General features: G+C 36.6%; 4 protein-coding genes across 6 annotated transcripts in view; 2 read left to right on the top strand and 2 right to left on the bottom strand.

The window, feature by feature from the left end:
* Positions 1-11,717, top strand: part of LOC120628980 (serine/threonine-protein kinase unc-51) — a 52,078-nt gene extending 40,361 nt beyond the window's left edge. For 2 of the 3 annotated variants that reach the window (XM_039897688.1, XM_039897686.1), the window contains 9 exons: positions 3,603-3,859; positions 4,553-4,657; positions 5,779-5,896; positions 7,455-7,609; positions 7,780-7,897; positions 9,005-9,133; positions 10,141-10,259; positions 10,907-11,045; positions 11,312-11,717. In XM_039897688.1, coding sequence (XP_039753622.1) covers positions 3,603-3,859; positions 4,553-4,657; positions 5,779-5,896; positions 7,455-7,609; positions 7,780-7,897; positions 9,005-9,133; positions 10,141-10,259; positions 10,907-11,045; positions 11,312-11,397 — 1,226 coding nt within the window. In that variant the 3' untranslated portion in view covers positions 11,398-11,717. The remainder of the gene's footprint in view (positions 1-3,602; positions 3,860-4,552; positions 4,658-5,778; positions 5,897-7,454; positions 7,610-7,779; positions 7,898-9,004; positions 9,134-10,140; positions 10,260-10,906; positions 11,046-11,311) is intronic. The other variant, XM_039897689.1, reaches the window with a different exon arrangement.
* A 469-nt stretch (positions 11,718-12,186) lies between these two features.
* LOC120628981 (THO complex subunit 5 homolog) lies at positions 12,187-16,103 on the bottom strand. The gene is made up of 6 exons (XM_039897690.1): positions 16,024-16,103; positions 15,760-15,866; positions 15,240-15,377; positions 14,393-14,683; positions 13,956-14,295; positions 12,187-13,866 (listed from the first exon to the last, which is right to left on the bottom strand). The coding sequence occupies exons 2-6, from the start codon at positions 15,853-15,855 to the stop codon at positions 12,656-12,658; spliced, it is 2,076 nt and encodes a 691-aa protein (XP_039753624.1). The 5' UTR covers positions 15,856-15,866; positions 16,024-16,103; the 3' UTR covers positions 12,187-12,655.
* Positions 16,104-16,462: 359 nt separating this feature from the next.
* On the top strand, positions 16,463-18,421 carry LOC120628906. The gene is made up of 2 exons (XM_039897572.1): positions 16,463-16,714; positions 18,103-18,421. The coding sequence occupies exons 1-2, from the start codon at positions 16,580-16,582 to the stop codon at positions 18,235-18,237; spliced, it is 270 nt and encodes an 89-aa protein (XP_039753506.1). The 5' UTR covers positions 16,463-16,579; the 3' UTR covers positions 18,238-18,421.
* A 274-nt stretch (positions 18,422-18,695) lies between these two features.
* LOC120628905 lies at positions 18,696-23,274 on the bottom strand. Its single transcript, XM_039897571.1, has 5 exons — positions 22,836-23,274; positions 21,664-21,814; positions 20,364-20,506; positions 19,610-19,795; positions 18,696-18,995 (listed from the first exon to the last, which is right to left on the bottom strand). Exons 1-5 carry the CDS (start codon positions 23,026-23,028, stop codon positions 18,814-18,816), a joined length of 855 nt encoding a protein of 284 aa, XP_039753505.1. The 5' UTR covers positions 23,029-23,274; the 3' UTR covers positions 18,696-18,813.
* Between the last annotated feature and the right edge of the window lie 583 nt (positions 23,275-23,857).

Raw genomic sequence — 23,857 nt, 5'->3', positions numbered from 1 at the left:
CGAAGGTTCTAGCAAAAATCAAAATAACAATAAAATATCTGTTCTATCTTCTAACATAACGGGTATATTTTTTCTTTTTGATATTAACATCATCACATCATAAGCACGGCTCCAGAAGGGGTTATCGATCGATGTATCTTTTCGATATATCTAGTGTTAAATGGTACCTAAATAAATATGGTTAAATTTTAGCGTTACGTTCTATTTAGAGTACCACGATAACCTTCGCCGATGTTGGCGACGTCGTCAGCGCATATCGATTTTATTACCGTAATAATACAATCAAGCTTCCCTCCCCTTTTGCTTTTAAGTGTCCGTTTTGTGTATTTTTCACTCGTAGATTACATACAGACTATAAATATAATAGTGAGAGCAAATTATTTAATTTATTGATACAAACTAACAATAACACATAAAGTATTCTAAACATAATTAAAATAGATACTCTAAATATAACATTCTTATCATAATTATGTCTACGGAATTCAAACACCCCACTCAAATAATCTCAACATTACCCGTTGCGTCAAAGATGAAAACGTCAGTAGTTTAGGACATAAATAGGTAAAATCTATAAATAAAATAATTATGAGACGCGCGGTAGATTTAGCAAGTTGGCGCAAGAACAATGTCGCACAACTGTTCTTCTCAGCGATCATCATAGCGATACCGCTTTTTTTGTTTTCCCGGCTTTCTAACACAACGGAATATGTATTCAGTGCTCAAGAGAACAATAACTAGACTGCACTTGCATATAGGTGACATGTTTTTATATCTTTTCAATTCAAACATTCTAAACAATTCCATTATTACCGTTGTAAATGAATACATTTTCTCTTCTTCAACAACAAAGGTACGGTAGGGGTCACGAGAGTGCTGTGAATTAACCCGTGCATTGGACAGTACAATATGAGTGCAATTATTATTTATTAATTATTTGGTAGTAAAATAGTAATTATTTAACGTTTAATTTAGTTCTAAAAATAAACTTAGGTTAGGTACTAGAGAGAGAGACTTACAAAGCGGTAAGTAAGATGTGTTGGAAGTGTTTGTACAAAAACGCTATCATATCAGTCCGTACAAAAGCAGACTACGAATCCAATCTAATAACAGCGAGGAGTGCTACAGGGAGATTAATTTCCCCGAAACTGTTTACCCCTGCCATGGGTGACACCTTTAGGCTTCTAGATTGGAAATGACTTGGTATCAACATCAGCATCATTGACGAGTAAATCACATAAGCGGTGATAGCCCAGTGGGAAGGAGCTCGACTTCACTTCGGAGGGCCAAGTACGAAACCCAGCACGCACCTCTAACTTTTCTAAGTTCTGTGCGTTTTAATGAATTAAAATATCACTTGCTTCAACGGTGAAAGAAAACATCTTGAGGAAACTTGTTCTCCAAAATGTTCTCAAAGGTGTATGGAGTCCACCAATCCTACTGGCACTGGGCCAGCGTGGTGTACTAAGGCCCCAACCTTGTCATTATGGGAGCAGACCCGCGCCTTGTAGTGGCCGGTAATGGGGTGATATGATGATGATGATGATGATGAAATCACATAACTGATGCGCCGCTGATATAGCCGTCATGGCACATACACTGGAAGACCTTAATACAATGACATCAGCAGAATTTCTCAGTAGGTACAATTACGAATGATTGTATACATCGCGCAAACTAGTTATAATTTTTCCTGTATTTTTATGTGGATAGTGGAGATTTGATAATCGATGCAGAGTTGTAGACTTGTCTCTTTTTTAACGCAGGGCATTTAAACATAAAACATTTATTTAAGTACGCATCTCGTGATACTATAATTATTTTAACAGTTGTCACGTTGTATACGCAGATAATGAACGTAGGTAATGCCGCACACCGCATTTCAATTACATAGTGTGTCTATTTTGTCAACTGTGTAAACACAAATATGTTTGTTAATTTATGAAACACATCTAAGCCTTTTGCTATCTGAGAAGTAAGGAATGTTATATAGTAATATCATCAATTGTTGTTATCCACTAATTGTTATCAATCTTGACAATAATAAGTCGTATCTCTTTCCTAATCATCCTTCTACTGTTAAATATATATATATCAACAATTTTAAAGTTTAATTACCTATTTCATTAAACAGTGTTTTGTTTCTTCCCTAATAGATTGAAGTCTGTCATATTTATATTTGTTTAAAAAGCTTTAGGTACCTCTCTGTCAAATTGCTTAGTGATAGTGATAAACGGTTGAGCGGCCAGTACTTCTAAAATAGTTATGAATTGTTTCTTATGGCATGACATTATGTAACTTCCTCAATGGTCTAGTTGTTAGCACGTCGACTACGGATAAGGAGGGTCATGGTTTTGAATACCTTATAAGTTTTAGATGTAGAGTTTTATGTCTACAAATTTTCAGTACCAGCCCGGAGTTAGGAAATTGGCAGTCTTATATGCCCAGCAGTGGGAAGTTACTAGGTTGTCGATGATAAATAAAAATATGTAAGAGAACTAGATAAATTGAAACCATTCCGTTTGTCGCCCTTGCGCTTACATCCGTCAATAGACGCAGACGAGTCGTCTCGTAACGCCATCACGCGTTTTGTTCATATGTTTGGCGAGTGGCGGTGATATATCTCCTTATAACTGTATAGATTCTACTTTAGAGTACTAGGGCTAGTATATGCATGTGTTTAATATGCATACAGAACGTACGTTACGCCTTTGGAAAATACAAACAGAGTCTCCGCTACATTTGTGTATAATCCGCCTATATATCCCCCTATATACGTGCGTTGTCTCCAATCCACTTTAATCCATATCCGAAACCTTTAGATATAAATATAAATAAATATACTTCGACATTACACACATCGCCATCTGGCCCCAAAGTACACAGGTTCGTTGAATAGATGAGTTGTAGTGGTTATATGATTGCAGTGACTTGTAACTTCTGGAGCTTAGGCACTAAGAAGGCAGGCGATCATTAATATCACCATCCTCAGCCTATTTGCATCCTCTCTCATTGGTGTACTAAGAGATGAATAAATATTGTATAGAAGCAGGAGTTACTTTGCGGAAATCCATGATATATTATGAAAATTAAGCTTAATGCTTTTTGCTTATTGCTTTCTGCTCTCCTGCTTTTTGCGGAGTATAGCCAATCCTCCGCAAAAAGCACGAGAATCTGTATGGTGTAATTTATAATGTCTTCAATCCTTATAATCCACACCAAACAGATCTTCGGCAATGTACCCTCTACGCACGTTTCGCGGAGTATAGCAAATTAAGCTTAACTTTCATAAAGGTAAATTAATAATAAATAAATATATTAAAAATACAGAAAATACACACATTGGAATTCAGCCCCAAAGTAAGGGAACCATACTAAGGAGCAGGCTTAACGTAGGTACTCTCCGAGGCACAAGGGTTGACTTATTCGAACTAATACTGAAAAGAAAATACCTAAGTAGAATCTGGAATCAGACTCGAAAATTGCATCCAGGCAAATATTCTTCCCCAAAAAGACTTCAAAAATAATTATAGAGTAAGCATTGATTTTATGCAACCACTGTGAAGTGCAACCCACTATGTACCGTCTGTGTTGTATTTTAGCGGACTCGTCAGACTTGTGGCCGGGCGCGGAGGACTTTGTCGTCATAGAAGCGGACAGCGGGTCGGCGGATGGGTCCCACACGTCACAAGGCTCGCACGGATCGCACGGATCCTCAGCGTCCGAGGCGGCGTCGCGGCCGCGGTCGCTGGCATTGCCTGCGCCGCAACCCACCGACTCTGCGAACGCGACCGATCCACCCGCACAGCCCACCAATCAGCAACAGCACGAGAACACGTCTAACGTGCCCCCAACACGGGTGAGTAATATTTTAAACTAGCAGACCACAGACGAGACTAGTCGTGGAGTGGTGAACAATTTCTCAAAAGTATTTTTATTTCCATACAACTTTTATCCTAAATGTTACATCCTTCCAGTTTTCTCTTGAAAAAACTAGTATTGAGGTACTCCAGTAAATTCAATCTAACTGTACATATGAGTGTCACATTTCTAAACAATATTAATATAATTAAACCTTCCAACCCCCATTTCACCCCCTTCAATATTTAGTATGACCCCATGTTGCAAACAACCTAATAGTCCTTAATCTACTGAATTATACTATGAACTAAGGACCTTATCCCATAACCTACTGAATTACCCTGTGAACTAAGGACCTTCTAAATAGTTTGTTACAGTATCTTGTAATGTACCTAACTGCTTGTTCAGAAAATTCAGAACCTATAAATATGTAAAAACCTAATTAGCACACACAACTGGCTACCAATTTCTATAAATGTCGTGTTAGAAAAAGCTGGCGCGTTTTGTTTTGCTGATAATATATATAATTTTTATTAACGAAGCTTTTTATCAAGTCAAGGAAAAAAATATATATGGAAAAGTTTTCTCCTAATAATAGTCTATGTTCTGTGTGCTATTATTTCAGCCCATACTTGCATATATTATCAGATTGTGTTACTAACCGGTCAGATAACATAGTGTTTGTGAACAGAACCCGCCGAGCGCGTGTAACGTGCCGCGATCGCAACCCATTGACGTGCTGCGCTCTAACCACAACCGAAACACGACCAACATCGGCTCGCTCTCGCCACCCAGTGTGAGTAACACCGCATCTACATACCTCCCAACTAACTTACAATCACTACCTATATTATGCTCGTTTAGGTAATGTCCATACGTAAATAATCTAAAAATTATGGCCAATTTTATGAACGTAAATCAGGAAGTACAAAGAAATGGTAGAGCTTTTTATGACAACTCTTCTTGGGAAGTACTACCGTCGTACATTTTTTTGCCGCCAAGCAGCATTGCATTGTTACGGTCTGAAGGGCATGTTTAACGTCCACACCTCAGGTTGACGGACACAGGGCCACATGCCCTACGAAAACCGACGATGGTTTTCCATTTAACATCAGGTAGTCCGTATCTTATATGTAAGAATAAATATTACTCGAAAGTTCAGAAAACATATTGGTATATATATTTCTTGTGTGCGTGTGTATGTCACTTAACTCCTCCTAGACGGCTGGACCGATTTTAATGAATTTTTGGTATACGTTTGGGTGGCACCCTGGATGGTTAAGATTCATAAATTAGCCCGACAGATGGCGCTGGGGTCCGCTAGTATAATATAAATAATTCGATTCGACCTAGTCAAGATTTTAAACGTTTCTTTTATTACCTATAGTCACAGAATAAATAATTGTAACAGATTTATGTTGTATATGTACGAAAATCATTATTAGTTGCCTGGTAGCTTTCTTTTCCCATGACATAATATTATAAGGATTAAAAAAAAATATATAATTCAAAATTTTTGTGAACATAAATTCTTTGCCCTATTGTCCTTAGATGATTTCTGCATTTGTTAATTAAAACCAAATTCGATATATGAAGTTATCTATGAATAAATACATTATAAAAATGAACAATAAATATTTGCGTGTACATCAACAAAACAGTTCCTACATAAGAATCGAACTAAGAATGTCTTTCTTTTTCAGATAAACTATTACGCGTCAAAATTGGCAGGTCTTTTGTATTTAAACGTGTATTGACGTCATAACATGAATTTCGCATGTAAAGTGTTATTGCAATTTTTATTGTAAGAATAAGAGCCCTATTTATAATTGAATAAATCTTCTTTTTATGTTTAGCTTCTTATCCTGCCTGCTCTCTATCCAATATTTAATAAATAAAAGGTTTTGTTATATATAGGTACCATTCACAATGGGGACTCCCCCTTCGACTCGCAGACGAAGTGCCTCTGGGAGTTCCCCACCGCCTTCGTTGTGGCAAGTCTCACCAACGAATAGCCCTTCATACAGGAGATCAGGTAAGATATTGTGCCGGCGCATACGTCCGATGATTGGTTACAGTTGCTTTGTAGGAGAAAAATAGAACGTTAATGGAATTAGGTCGATTTTTTTCCCGCATAAATAATAAGTAGCCTCTGGCTCTGTTAGTTTGTTGTTCCGTTGCTGCGTGAAATAATTCAATAAAACAAATGCTTTCGCGTTAACAATTTTAGTACTTAATATTAGTTTAATGTAATATATCATGGTGTCCAACGGACTGGTACTTTACTAAGTCTTTCTATTCTCGCTCCATTTTGCGTATGAAAATTAGGTACACTTATTTAATTGTTGATGTGATCTACTTTCTAGGATATGATATTTTGATAGTGGGTTAAAATGCCAGAACATTTAGTATGACTTCGTTTTATTAATGTGATTAAAATTATGAGTTAAAAGGATAATTTAAGGTCAACCAAAAAGTAAAGCGGCCTTATTCATATTTGCCTAACAACCTAAATATATTGAACGTCCCACTATCTGTTTTTACGCCTAATATTTTACTAAGTAGAGTAATATTATGTAACGTGGTATGAAGAGGTCAAAGTGTATCGGGTCAAGTACTACATTCATCAATCACTGCGTTCTTCAACTTTTAAGATTATAGATAGTTTTTTGGCCCAGCACTATTACACAGTGTTATGTAATTTTACGATTTTTATTTTTATCACTAACAGTTTTAGTAACTTCAATGTTCCGGTAATCGGAATATAATCTTTGGGTTAGTGACAATCTTATCTTCAAAGGTCAAATAGTAGTAATAATCGACTTCTTGTGGGTCTTTATTATGAGAATTTAATGTTTTCACATACAGTGAGTAATAGCGTAGTGATATAGGACTACGGTCTACGTCATCACTGTATATGCTCGCCCAGGCACATGTGCTAAACTCACACTCTGTGCATTGCCCCATTAAACTTCTTTGGCGTTCATTGCAATTATTTTGATGAATTCAAATAACTACGTTAAACTATAGACAACATTAAAATAGCTTAAATTCATGAAAATTAAGCTTAATTTGCTATAGTCCGCGAAAAGCAGGAGAATCTGTATGGTGTAATTTATAATGTCTTCAATCCTTATACTCCACACCAAACAGATCTTCGGAAATGTACCCTCTACGCACATTCCTCCATTTCCTCAGAAAATGTTGACTTTGCAATGAATAATTGACTTATTATTTAATAGCTTAAATTCATACTACTACATGTGAAAGTGTTTTTTTTTGTTGTGTTTGTGTGTGTATGTGGCTTTGAACCAATCTTAATGAAATTTGGCACACATGTACCTTGAAACCTGGAAACAGAATTTTTATCACGTAAACGTTATCGACGGAATTCAAAAAAAAAATATTTTTTAACCACCTATATTTACTTATCTTGTGTAAATTAAAAAAAAATAGAAAATCCATCCATCCCGGGATATTTTGGTTCAAGGGGGTTTTTAAAAAACTCCAAAATAAACGCGACAACCAGCTAGTTTTTAATAACAAACGTGTGAATTTAATAAAGGACGTAGTAAAATGTAATGACATTGCAGGGTCGTCCCCGCCAGTAACGTTGGCCGCGCTCAAGGCTAGCGGGGAATCGTCACCGAAGCGCGGTGCACTGCCCGACGCTTTACTGCGCGGGATCAAGATGCACCACGACCCGCCCGTCTACATCCCCAATCTTCAGGAGGAGACTATTTTAGCGGTGAGGACCTTTCTAACACACTTCGATCCGCACTTGAAATGTGATTTGGACACTTATTCCAAGCCATTTTGACTATAGTAACTTTAATTATATCTAGTTACTACGTTACGTATAGTTTTAAAACCCAAATCCCGAATCTATTAACATCAGTTGTCTGTTTATCAATGCAGGAGGAGCACAGCAAGGTGTTCTCGCAGCTCAACTTCGTGCTGATGCTGGCGGAGCTTTTGTCCGACCTAGCTGTGTCCTGCGGCGCACCCCTCGCAGCACTCATGGACGCTTCTGACGGTAATTTACTTCGTTATTGGATGTAGGCTCCGAAGTCATACTCGGAGTTCCTTTAGAGGCTTGGGATAACAGAGCGATGACCCCGTTCAGTGGTTCAGCTTCACGGCAACGCAATTAAGTCTACAATGGGTCGCGGCATTCGATGGGGCTGGTAAGCTTGTAAGGCCGTGGTAAGCTTGCGCCCGTCGTTTAGCGTGGATAAGCGGCGAGGAAGCGTTCAGGCGTCCAGAAGGTCACGTGGTAGGCTTCTAGTGTCTAGCGCCGTTGGTATGGCGCGATGCCCCTGAACTCTAAGGTATTGGGCTCCGGCTCCATCGGCGGTGTTCAGGCGGCGAATGAACTCTTTAAGGCTCTCCGTGCGCAGGTCTCTCGAGATGATCTGGTACCGTACGAAGCGTGGGGCACGGAAATGGTGCAGAGGGCTAAAGATTGTTGCGCCCGCAGCGTCATCGTTGACCAGCTATTACCGTGCTGGGGCCGTGTTTGTGAGTCGCGTGCAGACGTACGTACATTGTGTAGATGCACAGCTTCGCACGGAGATACAAGTGCGCGGCTGAGCGATCACATTCCTCATGTGAATTCCCATGCGTCGATGGTTACCGGAGCTAGATTAGCGCAATCGCAGGCGGCGGGGAATCTAGACTGACCGCTATGGATGTAGGTGTGTTCATGGGCCCAATATCTCGAAGTCCCTCAGAGGAAGATGGATAGGGTGTTATTACAGGCACATGAGCACTTGTCGACCTGGGCGGCCTGCTAATCTTCTGGAGTTAGCTCGGCTGGCTGCAGTGATCCAGCGGGGAGCCGTACCAGTGGCACTACGTACAACGGAAGGTTCCGGCCGACCAAGTACGGAGACAAGCCCAGAGAAAGAAGAAAGAAGGCACATGAGGACACCTATAACTTACACCTATGCCACAAGTTGGTGGACACGGGCCATTGCATGCCAAGGACATGTTCCTTGCATACCTTGCTAAGTGCCGCTCTGTTTATAGGCGATGGTTATCCACTCGTGGGCCATCTGCTTGGACCGTCAATTATAACTATAGAAAAGAAAACACTAAACACTGGTATCACGAAACTAACAAGGTTTTATTTGTGTAACAGAGAGGTGCAACGAGAGCGTGCGGCTAGGTCTGCTAGTGCAGGCCATGCAGGCGCTGGCGGCAGGCCTGCGCCTGGCCGCCGCCCACTACCGCTCGCGCACGCTGCAGCCCACGCCGCAAGTGCGCAACGGTACGTATTGTTACACTCTGGCACTTAAAAATACTCACAACACAAGCACTAAAGTGCGGCCAACTAATCCGCGTACCAAATGTTGACAACCACTGACAGGTCATTCACCTAGTGCAGGAGTTAATAACATTTAAGTTTTGTGTAAAAAAAATTGGAAAACAAAACGTTTTTTACCCTAAAATATCTCTCAGTTTTTTATCTTAAATATTGAGGACCTGTCATTTGTTTGCGGATATAATAATTAGCCTCCGTCCTTTAAATTAAGTTGACTGGAAGGAAGGACAAACGAACGAACATACTTTCGCATTTATAATATTTGTAATGATAATTATTCTGTAAATACTGACTTTGACTTTACTGTTGTACGCGACGCGGGGATACAAAAGAATTTTCAGCAATTTGTCTTTATGCCGGCAGAAACCAGGTCCATAGTTGGGCAGTAATTCGGCTTTTACCAGAACTACTGACTGTTATCGAATTGAGACTGCTTTATAAAAATTATATTCGACTATTTTTACGCAAATCAGTAATAGTGCGCAAGCAGTATGCTAACATTTTAAAGATGTAACAGTACGCACTCGTTACCACGCGTCACGAAAGTTGAACAGTAAGAACCCACTTTAGGGCTGCCACGAAAAAAATGTCTTAAGTTCAGACTTTGCGGCTCATCCATCATCAATATTATTGTAAAAAAGAAGAGGATTTAGCCATATTTTAGTTGAAATGTTTTACTTCATTTAGCCCATAGGTATTTGATTAACCTGTGATATTTGCCGAGACATAATAATACTTGAATTTCTATTAATCGTTTTTCATAAAGAAATTAGGTAGTTCGATGACAAAAAAAACGTATCGAACGTTTTTACGATTTCTAGGCCAAAAATTTCCGGTGTAGACTCAAGATGTCAGATATCTGAGAATACTTACTACGTAATTTTGGTTTTGTTTACTGAATTGTTAATTATCAGTGAGAATTTTGTTGTAATCATATTTTATTTTTCTTACAGTTGTTTCACTAATGAATGGCAAGTACAAATGGATCGTGAACGAATCGCGCAGGCTCCACGAAGCTGGTGTGACGCCCGCGGTTTGTGATAAAATACTCTATGAACACGCTATCGAATTGGTAAGTTTTATTAATAGGTCTATCTATCTAGGTAGAATATTAAGATTAAAGTATCGTCAGAACATTACTATTTTATTACCCTTCTGGTTTTTGGGTCAGATTCAGAACCAATAGACAAACTTGACGGCTATGGCTTAGTAAAGAAATCATAAATGAAGCGAGCTTGTAAAAGTTGCCTATTCACTCCTGATTTAAAGGAACCCAAATTATTGTTCACTGTTGTCGAAAAAGACGAAAGCTGAAAGGGCATTCCAGATCTTTGCGGTGCGTTTTAGAAAGGAGGAAGCAAAGCGTGTCGATGTTATTTCAACGTAATGTATAGACTCCTTTGGTAACTCGCGGTTCCTTAGAAGACTCCGAAATGCATCATGTGGAATAGAGATAGAGGCGGCGTTATTTGGCAGTCTAAGGCTTGCCGAATATACTAGTTTTCCGAATTCGTAATATTAATTTGGTTTTTCGTTAGACTAGCGTAGACTAGTTTTTCTTCATTGTCAGTTCGGATAGTGCGTTGTGAACGCACAAAGATAGAGGACAACGATTTATTAGCAACTTATTTTTCCAGAGACAAATTTGCATAGCAACGTCTTAAACTACTGCACTTTCGTTACAAGAACCATTAAGCTAATTTAAGTTTTCTGTTGCAGTGCCAAATGGCCGCAATCGAAGAGCTGTTCGGCGACGTGAAAGAGTGCGAGCGGCGCTACATGTCCGCACAAGTGTTGCTGCACTCGCTCGTACAGCGCCATCCGCTGCATCCCCACCATCGCACCACGCTCTCCAAGTGTATGTCCCTCTTTATTTATTTAAAAAAAGGCCTAACCAGAATGTCTAATTATTTAGGCGATTTCTATAGGAAAATAAAGGATTCACCAAGTCAACTTAGGTGATAATTATTAGTGAACGGGTGATAAATGTCTAGGAATTTCCTTAGATTAGTAATACAAACTTATTTGTATGCATTAATGTCGGTACCGGCAACTTAGTGTCGGTTCTCTATTATCGCGTCTATTTAATAATAGAAAGAGAAATAATGAAGACTTAATTTACAGACAGGGACGCAGTACAAAGGCGACTCAACTGTCTTAAAGGGCCACGGAAAATTATGGACGTGAAACTAGAAGCCGGGATCTCATAATGCAATAAGGCATCACCTAGAAATAAGTACATACGACACGCAAGACGAGAAGTGATTTTATTCTGTTTTTAAAAAATGACTTGCAGTGAAAAACTATTAAAAAAAAGTGTATAAAAGGTTTATAAGTGAACGATATTAATACAAAGTAATCATCATACACGCATCTGTTGTTTAGCAATGAAGATTACCGGAGATTGCAATAGTGAGTTATATTTTTTTAACTGTATGTAGCGATGTGTTCTTGCAAGCGGTAGTATATTCTAGAAACCCTTAGAAAGTGTTAGTGTAAAGATTTAAGTACAGCTTAAAATAAATTTTAAGTAGATAATTGTGTCATTATACTGTCCTTACAAATAAATTAATGGTTGTAATTATTGAAATAGTCCTAATTTTATTTCTATATATTATGGTACTACAGAAATATTCAGCTTCAGCTGACTGCCAAGCACTAATTATTTTATAGATAAATACAAATATTCCTTCAGCCACCATTTACACCTTAGAGAGTTTAAATATTATAATATAAAAAATGTAAAAAAAAATAACAATATAGAAAGTGTAGAATGGTTTTTCAAAATTATCTCATAATTAATTATTGTATTACATTTTATTATTACACACATATTTCTAGTGTTATTTAAAGTCATAAATCTGAACTAATATCTCGAAGTGGACATGATAGAGAGATCTCATTATCGACCAATAACAATATGGCATTTTTAGGTTAAGTTGAAAAATGATTTAAGTATTTTTTTGAAAAATCAGTATAAAATTATTTTTGTCTATATACTCACAAAAAATTACATTTTGTCATTGCCAAATCGTGATTATCATTATGTACTTCTTTTTCAGAAAGTTTACTTGCTTTACCGAAATAAGAATAAAGACTGTTGTAATATAAAGCTAGTTTGTTTTGATTTAATAAATACTTATTTTCAAAATCTCTATCTGAATATCTTTTCGATTTATTTAAAAAAAGGTCATAATATTAGAAACAATATTAATATTTGACATGGTTTGAAAAGCTCCTGCACCTATATTTTACTGAAAGCCAAGAGGTAGTTATTACAAATTTCACCTATTGAAGTATGGTAGGAACCACTATTATGCTACCATATAAGAGATTTGTGGCTAAGCATATGCTTAAGACTTAACTGGTTAGAGTCAGTCATTAGCTTAATATTCCCTATATTAATCGAATGACAGACTAATATTCTAATAAAAAAAAATGTTGGAAACCAGTTTATTATTTGATATTTTAATAGTGTACAAAAGCTCCTGCACCTTGTTTTAAAAATTTGTATGGTTTCATCCTGTTACGTCCACGAACAGATTGTAACATTACTTTATCAGGTGGAAACTCAGGGGATCCCATAGTCTCTAAAAGGATATCCAGACATGTCAGTAATTTCATAATTTGTGAAGAAAGGGAACACCTGCCCTTGTCACTTGCATGCCAATCTGTGTTTATTACTCTTTCTATGTCTCTGATATCATCATTAGTCAATGAATTGTGAGTTCCATTCCAATGTAATGTCAAAGAAAATAATGGTGCCTTTTTTGGGTAATCACTAGAAACAGCCACCAACGCAACAAGCTTTGCAGACTGCCTTGTAATAATTGCACGATACAACATAAACACATCAGTGACTAATCCTTCTGATATCAAGAACAAAGTTGAAGGGGCTTGACTATATTCATTCCAAGTTATTGATTGCCATTGGGTCAAAGACCCAGATAATTTTACAGGGCATGGCATACCTTTACTGGGTAAAATTTTACCAGACTCCAAATCTTGAAGTTCTTTCATCAACTCCACTCTAGCTTTCAATCTCTTTTTCAAAGTGAAAATAAAATTTTCCACACTGGCAACACTAAGGCTTTGACAAGGTTGAATATTCTTATTGGTTTTCTGTTTATCAGAAACAACAGCCATAAAATCTAAGCCACACATTCTTTGAGCCCATATAAATGGCCTTCCAATTTCTGATATAAAATGTGAAAAATGTTCAGATATGCCTGCAGTACTCAGCAAATAAGCTGTAGCAGGGTGTGGTGAATCAGTACCAGTGTCACCCACATACAACTCATTCAATATACAATCGCCATTCAATACATCAGCAGCAGACACCCCTATTATAGGCTTGGAGACATTCATAATAAATTTGACTACAACAATCTTTAGATGTATCATGTAAGAAAAAATCAAGTCAACTGATGTCTCATCAGAGTTCTTAACAGTTACATGAACATTAAGTGGATGTGTTTTCAGGACCTCTTTCTTTTTGGCCTCTGCTCTCTCCTCCTTGGATACTTTGACAGTTCTATGATGCCTCTTCTTTTTGCTGTCTCTATGATCTTCATCATTATTATCTTGATCTGAATCTGAATCATTAGAAACAACTACTTCACTCTCTTCATTTGTAAGCTGATCCAGCCTTCTTGCCTCATCTTCATCTCCTGCTATAGCTAAAAAAAAAATTTTTATTGTTTTCTCTTGCCTTTTCTTTTCTTTCTCTTAAAGAAAATAAACAACAACTTAAAAAAGAAAAACTTACCAACAGTTACATTCTTGGCACCAAGGGCATCTGAATAAGCACCAGCATTAGCATAAAGCAAAAATAGAGGTGGTGGTAGAAGAGCTGCCGCTTGTGCTTCATCACGTTTCTCATCTAGTCTAAGAGCCAAACATTCTTGTAGAGGTTTGGTTGCCTTTAGTACATCTCGCAAATGTGGGGCCAAGGCATCTAATCTTGACCGAGCAGCAGCAATGGCGGCTGCTACACGTTCCTTTGAAGAAACAAGCTCACTACAAACCCCAGCAAGTTCTCTACGCTGGCGTAATTCCCATTCTAGCCTTGCTAGCTGCAGTTGATGCTCGTCTGCTTTAGTTACCTCCTGAAATATTGATGCACAATTCAATAATCAACATTCATTTTTTAATACAATCAATAAATCGACAATCTGATTTAATAAATTAACTGAAATAACTTACTGGACGAGATATCTCACTTGGAGCATCTCTGTAAAAGTCCTTGAGAGGTACTAGTTCTATTTCCTCATCTTTTGATTTAAACTGTAGACATTTTGTTACTTCTTTGTCTAGATGATCAGCTTCATACAATAAGTTTTGCAATAGCAGATGTGTTGAGTCCACCCTCTGCTTTTCTTTGTGTAGTGCATCTCTACCAGCTCGCGTCCTTACTTTTTCTAATCTGTTTAGTTTTTTTAAAGCAACCAACAATAAGGATGCTTCTATTCGTTTGGCATTAATTTTTTCATTGGCCTAAAAACAAATGTACCAATAAACAGTAAGTAGGCTCTAGTTTGTACAGCCTGGTGATCCTTTGTAAGTAAAGCTGGCATACAAGATTACAGCCCTCAGCCATCAGTTAACAAAGAAGAATAAGAGAATATAGTTTTCCTTAATTACATTCGTACATTGTATTTATCTGAAGATATATGTATGAATCATGTACATATTATGAAAAACGTATTTTTATTCATGTTCAAAGTGAAATTGGTATTAAATAAATAAAACTGTCAAATCTAGCAATCCCCCATGACAGTTGAAATGCCAAATTCAAAATTATAACATCACGTCTATATAAACATATTTTTGTACCGCTTGAACTTTAAAAATCTCATCGTATACCAAGTAAGATATCAAACTATCAGTTGCTAAGTTTTTTGTTACCAATATTAATAATCTTTAGCTATTCACCCGGCGAGCATTTTCGCAGGAATAGAAAAATTTTCAATTTATATCCACAATTTCTGCAAAAATAAGATATTTTTTGGATATAGTAGATACTTCCGAAACATCATAGCCACCTATTTACCTCATCAGTACCCTTGACTTTTAAGTCTGCAACATCAGAAAATATCTGACGCACATCGTGACATATCTTTTTAAACAAAGCTGCATCTTTTTCAGCTGAGCGTATTTGAGCCTCCGACTCTTCAAACTCAACAACTCTCTGAAATAGAAACATTCCTTTAATGAGTAAAATAATCTTAGGCTTCATACTAGGTTTAACATTTATAATATAACCTATTTATATATAATGGTTTTCATTAGGGGATATCTCCCTTTAGTGGAAGTGGCTTGTGAAGTACACCCTGCATGACTTTAGTTTGCTACTTACAATGCTCCCAGCTGGCAGTTGAACCAATCATGTATATTGCTATTCAATAGACTGATTGGTACACATCTCGAATATCAATTTGTTAGAAAGGACGACTTATATGTGTATTTTCGTTCCCTGAGACTAGATCTTGGCTACAGATAGACCTGATGATGCAGCAAACAGAAACCGAAAATGCATTAAACCAATCTTTCAGTTACTAATCAATTCTAACCTTGTAAACATCAGCCGGTGCCAACTTAGAAGCATCGATGGACGTTGTCGTATTTATTTTGCGGCGTTTCTTTGTTGAAACTTCATCTTTACCCATTTTATCTCACTCTAAAAGTAAATTAAAACATATACATGTAAAATTAATTAATGTAAAATTACTGAGAATTAGGATTAGTTAAGTTTTTAAAAAAGATGCGACATAAATATCTAAAAAATGATGTAAATCATATAAAATTTAAATAAATAAGTTCTAAGTTATATTTACCAACGTAAACAGCACGTTAGAAAAATCCCTAAAAATAAGACAAACAATTATAATAAGCACCACAGATCATAGACCAGTAAATAAATACCACAGACCAGTACATTTTTTTTCGCGGAGGGAAAAGGCATAATACCGTACAGCCATCACAGAACAGTAATAAAAATTGCAAGTGCAGTGCAAAATAAAGTGCACAGATAAAGTATCATCCATCAGTCCATCTTTTCAGCAGTATTAATTATTTCGATATATCGAAAAAAAAATACCAGGTATCTACAAAATAACTCAAACGATGTACTTTGCCGGAAACCGCTAAATTTGTATAGTAAGAATAACAAATTAGAATTTAATTTCGAAATAAAAATAATTATTTCATCTATTTCCTATATAAAATTCAAATCATGGCACATCACTAACGAAAAAAAAACCTAAGGTCATTCGTCAGATTTATAATAAATGTCATCAATTAAAATTGTCAAACGAATAAATTCAGGATTTCAAAATTGTGAAAAAGTGATTACAAAAAATCGATTTTGATTTTCTCCCATCCTATCTTATCATGCGAATTACCGCAGTTCTTGCTCGTGTTCCGGCCATTAAATTCCGGAAGGGACAGGTGCCCTCTCATGGGTCTGCAGCTACCGCGGGCTCTGCGGGAGCTCCTGCCGCCGCACCTGGGCCATCAGCAGCACCAGTAATTTTTTACGAATTTATTATTCCTTTAAAAGCTATTAAGATCTTTTTCACACATATACTATCTAAATAAATGTAATAACCAAGCCTTAGCTATCATATTATGCAAACGTCAACTAGGGTTGTCAAATGTATCAAAATATCTTATGATTCGAAAATAGTAATTCAACAACTGCAGTTCTTTCCTTCAGACCAGTGGTACCCAAAGTGGACTATATTGACCCCGAAAGGTGTTAGCTGTAAAACACATAAGAAGTAGATAAATTTGCACTATATCAGTTCAAGGTACACTGTAACCAAAATATAGCAATAACCAATTGCCATGTATTTTAATTTTAGATAGAACTAAAAAACACTGCATTTGTTACAAAAAAGTTTAGGATTCTCTGCTTTGAATCAGGTTATTAATAAAGGTTGAAATTTTGACTCAGTTTTTATAAGATTGAACCAGCAGGAAGTAAATAAGTGTAAAGGAAATAAGATCAATAGGGGTAATTTTTTTCTGCAAAGTACAACTGTTTCGTAAATTATGCAAAAAAAAATCTCGTAAAATATTGAGTATTTCATGATATTTTAAAAGTAATTATATATTTTTTTTACTTTAAATATAATTTTTATTAATACACAACTATAACCTAAAATAAACTATTTAAAAACTAAATAAAATCTAAAACGTCCTCGAAACCACCGCAGCGAGGCACAGTTCCCAAATATGTATATTTTATATTTATATATTACGTATATTTATTTAAATTATATATGTATTTGTATCTTTACATTTTGGTATTTATGTATATCTATCAACACTCTTGGCACTATCCTGTGGATGTGACAGGTATGGTGGGAATAAAGCGTTTTGATAGCAGTAATGTTTTTAAGAAAGTGGACTGCATTGATAGTCGAAAAAGAAAGATGCATAAAGATTAGGAAAGACACGTGAAGGACAATTATTTTGGAAAAGGAATTAACTAACTGTACCCCTTCTAGAATCCAGCGTGTCACTTATTTCACTTACACACAATAAAGTTCACCACCACATTACTCAATAAGGCATTATGCAAAATGATATTAAATTATATCAATTTGTAACTTATACGGCCATGTTTTTTGTTCATAAATTTGCGAACCCCAAAGTACGGGTAGGAAGGAAGTGTCCAATTAGTAATATTTAATAGAAGCTTTTTGTTTCAGCACATATTTTGATTGCCTTATTAAAATTGTGTTTCCTATTATTACCAAGATAGTTATTAAATATTTTACATTTTTCCCCTCTAATTAACAGATTTGGAAGGGTTTTACATAGTTATGGATTTTCCATCTTTCTAAACACATATTGGATAAGCTACATGCATGATGTTTTCCACTTTGGACATATTTATTTTATTACAGGGTGGTGTGCATATGCAATCAGCAGCAGCGATGAGTAGTGCACCTATATCAGATATAGATCTTCCTCCACGCTACAGAAGGCGACCAATTTCGCAGGAAGAGATTGACCACATTAATGGCGGTGGAGTTGTTTAGTGTTAACAGTTATTTCTTGTAGACATAGACTTATGTAGTAAATATCTTTGTTATAGACATAAGTATTTAATTGCACCCAATTTTTTTTTAATTATTATGTAATTTAAACATACTTTTGTTGAAAGAGAGAATTAATATAAAATTATTATGATTGTTCTAAAATAAATCATCTTTCATCCTTGAACAAGGTTATTTGATTATGTGAAAAATGAAAGGGGTGTTACAAGCAATTTTTAGATTGTTTGTTAATATTTCAGGAGGCAACAAAACAACCTGCTTTACAAAAAGAGCCAGCTTTTGCTGTAAAAGTCCCACGCAGTATTCACATTCAGTACGGAAAGAAGACAGATATTATATCATTTAAAATTCTACTACAAAAAATTGGAAAAAGTAATTGAGAAAAAATATTTTTAAAACAACATTGAGAAAAGTATTTTATTGATTTTGTTTTTCAATACAATTTTATTTTTAATAATCGATTTTTTATCGTAGTTTAGACTAACAAATTAGTTTTTTGGTGTATAATCAACATAGAGAATATATAAAACGTAAACTAAACTTACGACTAGGAACAGTCTAATAATATCTAACATTGAGTTTCTCGTTCTGTATGGACCACATCTGTGCAGGCGGCCCATCGTAAGCACCATCAGAGTTGGTGTCGAATTTTATGATTCCGAACTTTGCAAACTGTCGTTTCCACTCTGTCGATTGTGGTAGACTCAGTAGCGCTTTGCTTAACGCATTTTTTATGCTCTCTGTAACATCAAAAATTACATAGATCATCTATTTTATTATTCAGTAAAATAACTGTGCTTTGAAAGCATTGCACATGGTTCAGTATAACAACTAATCGGACAGAATATTGCTTATCCTTGAAGTTATTTTACCAGATGGCTAAAGCGTTGTTTAGTAGCTATAACGTGGCAATATCTATTTAAAGTTATAGCCTCTCTTAATATATGATACTAAACTATAAAGGCTACACAAGAAATAATAAAAAAAAAATTAGACGTTTCGCACGTTTAATATACCCATATTGATGCAATTAAAATTTCTTCGATTCCTTTATTTATAGGGAACATAATAATTACAATATCAGAGAGTCAGAGTGAAATGGCGTAATAGTAATGTATTATTATTTATTGCAATAATAATATTATTTTGAAACAATTTCGTTCAATTTTTCACAGTAATTATATAAAGTAAAATAAGTATTTACTGTGATTAATAGGTTTCGACACTTTCCATAATTAATTTGAATTCAACATGAGTGCAGTAGGGAGGTAGGTACCTACGTAGCGTCGTCGCCCAATATATATTTGTGAGATGTATTTATTAGTTAATGCTCTGATAATTATTAGCGTTGTACCTGGCAATCTAGTATTTACTACAATAGGATAAGGCGGCAAACGACCCAGCGTCTCCAAGGTAATGATTTCTTTACCGCCGTCCTGCATAAACTTCTTCGAATAGAGAAGAGTTGTTGAATCAACTGCTGCCCATTCGGCTTGTTTAGATAACACCATTTGTGCCGACGCCAAATGTGATCCAGATTCTGTAATTATAATTTTCAAATATCAATAGGTATTTGGTCGACCTCCCTGTCGCAATGATAAATACTTCATAAGACCCGGGTTTGATCCTCGGCATGGGGCAAGTTGAGTTTGATTTTATTTATTTATATGGAGGGCTGCGGCCATGGCTAGTTACCACCATACCGACAACGGTACAGTGCCAAGCGAATAAGCGATCAGAGGAGTAGTTTAACTGCATCATCACTTATCACCTGGTGAGTTTGCAGTCAACTTAAGTAAATTAAAAAAAACTAGGATTCGCATCCGTACCTCGTTAAGCTTACAAACACTGCACTGTGTGATTACTTCAGCGAACTTGGTGCGGTGCAGCGAAATTAACCACGAGGCTTTTTTAGGATTAAAATATTTTTCCTTGCATAGCCTACGTAATTACTCTAATTACCGCCCGCACTTACACTCATAACAGATAGAACCGTTTCCGAGTTAGGCCGAGACACCAACAAGAAACTTATCGGAAGCACAAACTAAAGTTCAGTGTAACGATTGTAGTTTAACTTGAGTAAAGTATCTACTAATACTTATACATACTTAAAAGTGATCCGAAGAAGGAAGCGTTCTCTCCCTTTTCTTTTAACGTCTTTAACACAATTTTGCTGCCACTCAGTGATTCTTCATCATTGTATGCGAAAGTGCATCCTCTAAGATCCAGCAAAGTGTTAACATTGTGTGCTCTAAAACGAAAAATAAGTTTAAACAAGGTATTATTAATGTTACAAGTCGAAAACGAGAATTTAATTGTCACTCGAATATAATAAATAAAGGGTCGCTTCGATAGTATTATGTGGTTGAGACTCAATTGAGTAATAATAGAAGTTAGAACTGCCCGTTATCAGGAACTTGACGTGGTTGATAACAATTAATCTACACGTACTTATTTACTTTTAGGTAAAATATCACTGAGGATTTAAAAAATCATAACTTTTATGTGGTTGATTGATTTGTTGTTATCCGCTAAGTACCACATATACGGTATATTTTTATTTAAATAAAAATAAATATCTAAACCGGTTTAGATGTTATGGATAGGTTATATGTGAAAAAAACAAGCAGCTCCAATTATCAAGATAAAAGTATATTATTTGTAGTTAAACAGAAGGCCTATTGATACATATCATCATCATCACACGGACCCATTACTGGCCCACTACAGGGCACGGGTCTCCTCCCACAATGAGAAGGTTTTAAGGCCGTAGTCCACCACGCTGGCCTAGTGCGGATTGGTGGACTTCACACAATGCATATGCAGGTTCACGATGTTTTCGTTAAGTGTAGTGTAAGTAAGTGATATTTTAATTGCTCTTACATAACTTCGAAAAGTTAGAGGTGCGTGCCTGGATTCGAACTCGCTCCCTCGTAAGTGAAGTCGAAGTCCTAACCACCGGGCAATCACCGCTTCATATAACTTATAAGGCTATTAATAAAACACAAGAATTACAGCCTTTTGTTTCATTGTAATATCTATCTTAGCTAATGTTTGTTATACTAAACAAACATTAATTAACTATTAAACACTTGTACTCATTCGCATATAATGCGCAGGTCGACTGTCAAAGGTCTTTTCACGTGAAACGAGCTATACAGGCTTAAACAGTATACAGTGCTTTTCATAACACTTCTTTTATATAATCAACCCTATCGACACAAAAATATTGTACTTACTAGGATTACCTAACTACCTGCTACAAGATTTAAGAGAAATAACGGTTGAGATTAAACCTACCACCTTACGGATTTCGGTCCAATTGTATTTGAAAGCTTAATAATATAGGTAAACATTCTATCATTTTCTAAAAACGAGCATATTGTTAGTATATATTGAAAAACTCACTTTTTGTCAGAGTGTATGATTATGTCCGAGAAGTAACCAGGCTTGTTCTCCACATTCATCTGATGGGCAAAAACTGGAGTAACTGGTAACAGTTCGACGAATTCATTTTTTTTCTCGCGCAATTTCATGTACGCTGCCGCTGTCATGAACGCTGCGAATGAATAAAAAATTATGTTATGTTGGACCATATTATGTTAATTTGTTTATTATCATAGGCCATGGCCACCATGATCGTCGGTTTATGTAATCATCTACCTACATAAACTTACTTATATATAGTAAATAAAATTGTACCAACTTATTTCTTTGTTAAAAAAAGACAAGATGTTATTGTGCACCATTATAGCCCGCCTACTCGTAACAGAGTAACGTGGTGGTTTGAAACCCTAACCCTCTTTCCTACGAGAGAGGCGCCTATGCCCAGTAGTGGGATATATTAATAGGCTGAGGACGGCGACATCATCATGTACTTACTTACAATATGGTGTGGTTAATGGGAAAAAATCTGTAGGTTCTAAAGCCTCTGTAATGTAAAAAATGTATGTTAATATGCAGTTTCTCAACCGATAGAGCTTCCAACGAAAGTAAGATCATTACTGGACAGTAAAGCGGTGATAGTCTAGTGGTTAGAGCTTCTGCCTCCGTTTCGGGGGAACCGTGTGCGATCGCCGACATGCGCTTCTAACATAACATATCAACAGTTATGTGCGTACTGCGTTGTAATAATTTCAAATATAACTCGCTTTAACTCTGAAGAAAAACATATTTAGGATAACATGAGTTTCACAAAATGGTTTCAAAGCCGTGTGAAGTCTACCATTCCGCATTTGGCCAGCGCCGTGTAGTGGCCTAGTGGGCTACGGCCCTAACCAATCGATTAAAGAAGGTTACCCCTTTCTCATTCTGAGTGACCCGTCCCTTGTGCAGATAATGGGTTGGTAATTATTATGATGAAAACTAGCAGTCAGAATAGTAGAAATCATGTTAGTATAGATCTTTTGGTAAGTAGGTACATTATAATTTATCGATAAGGGTAACAAAACAATGCAAATAATAATAGCTGCAATGATAAACCCTGTTTCAACCAACTACATTAAAACTGCATCGATTATTTTCTAAATTTAAATTTAGCCTGCAAATAAGAGTAGAAAAAAATGTATATACATACATACCTATATCAACCTTGTCGTTGGCGAAAGGGTCTGGGCGGCCAGGTATTGGTCCGGGACTTCGCGACTCATATTGTAAAACTGCATGGCAGTCGACAGCGACCTCCAATAATTCCACAATCAACTCGTACAGTTCCACGGGGTGTGTGGGACTCATATAATTAACCACACGTAATTCTAACTTTTCCCCCGACATTTTCCAACGAAAGATCCAAACTGTTCCCCTGTTGTTAATAAAATGAAAGTCAAAAGCGACAATGTTTGCTCCCAAGTTAAAATCCTTATACTTAATAAGTAATAACAAACGATAAACGTTGCACGCTTTGTTCACATTATCCAGTTTCTAATAAACCGGCCATTCGCCGTAGGTCTGCTCGTTGTGTGACGTTTGTTCACGCATCGGTTACGTGTTTTATGTGTGATGCATCAATAATATTATCTGCCGACCGGCATTAGTAAGTTTATGCTTGCATGCTCATACTTTGTTTTGCTTAAATTGAATTTATATGTACTTAAGTGTTATTTCTTAAACGACCTAACTGTCAACTCGTGAGACAGTTTTAATTATTTTACGGAAAACCACGCTCAGCGTGTTCGGCCGCATCCTTGTAGGTACATTTATTTTAACACGCCTAGCGTGTTCGAGCCGCACACGCGTTACGTAGTTTTAAAACACAAACGTTTGTGTTTTCAACAGCCAACGTGTTAATCAGCCCACTACCTGTAGTGGGCTGATTAACACGTTGGCTTGAGAGGAGACCCGGGCCCTGGCCCGGGTCTCCTCTCACAATGTGACGGGTTTAGGGCGTACTCCACCAACGCTGGCCCAGTGCGTATTGGTGAACTCCACAAGCCTTTGAGAAAATTATGAAGAGCTCTCCGGCATGCAGCATTTCCTTGCGATGTTTTCCTTCACCGTTGAAGCAAGTGATATTTTAATCGCTTCAACATAAATTAGAAAAGTTATGAGGTGGGATTAAAACTCGGCCCCCTTTGAGTGTAGTCGAAGTCTATCACCGCTACTA

The sequence above is a fragment of the Pararge aegeria genome, chromosome 13, assembly GCF_905163445.1.
Source record: "Pararge aegeria chromosome 13, ilParAegt1.1, whole genome shotgun sequence".
Taxonomy (NCBI): domain Eukaryota; kingdom Metazoa; phylum Arthropoda; class Insecta; order Lepidoptera; family Nymphalidae; genus Pararge; species Pararge aegeria.
This window is presented reverse-complemented; position numbering and strand designations above follow the sequence as displayed.

Bases quoted from the DNA above. Each gene is read 5' to 3' on its own strand.
- LOC120628905 (XM_039897571.1), bottom strand. From the start codon at position 23,028: ATGTCGGGGGAAAAGTTAGAATTACGTGTGGTTAATTATATGAGTCCC. The intron at 19,796-20,363 runs GTATGTATAAGT...TTATAATTACAG, and splicing joins CTTCTTCGGATCACTTTTAA to AATCTGGATCACATTTGGCG. The intron at 18,996-19,609 runs GTACAACGCTAA...TTGATGTTACAG, and splicing joins AGTAAATACTAGATTGCCAG to AGAGCATAAAAAATGCGTTA.
- LOC120628906 (XM_039897572.1), top strand. From the start codon at position 16,580: ATGCGAATTACCGCAGTTCTTGCTCGTGTTCCGGCCATTAAATTCCGG. The intron at 16,715-18,102 runs GTAATTTTTTAC...ATTTTATTACAG, and splicing joins CTGGGCCATCAGCAGCACCA to GGTGGTGTGCATATGCAATC.
- LOC120628981 (XM_039897690.1), bottom strand. From the start codon at position 15,855: ATGGGTAAAGATGAAGTTTCAACAAAGAAACGCCGCAAAATAAATACG. The intron at 15,378-15,759 runs GTTAGAATTGAT...TTTCTATTTCAG, and splicing joins CACCGGCTGATGTTTACAAG to AGAGTTGTTGAGTTTGAAGA. The intron at 14,296-14,392 runs GTAAGTTATTTC...TCAATATTTCAG, and splicing joins CAAGTGAGATATCTCGTCCA to GAGGTAACTAAAGCAGACGA.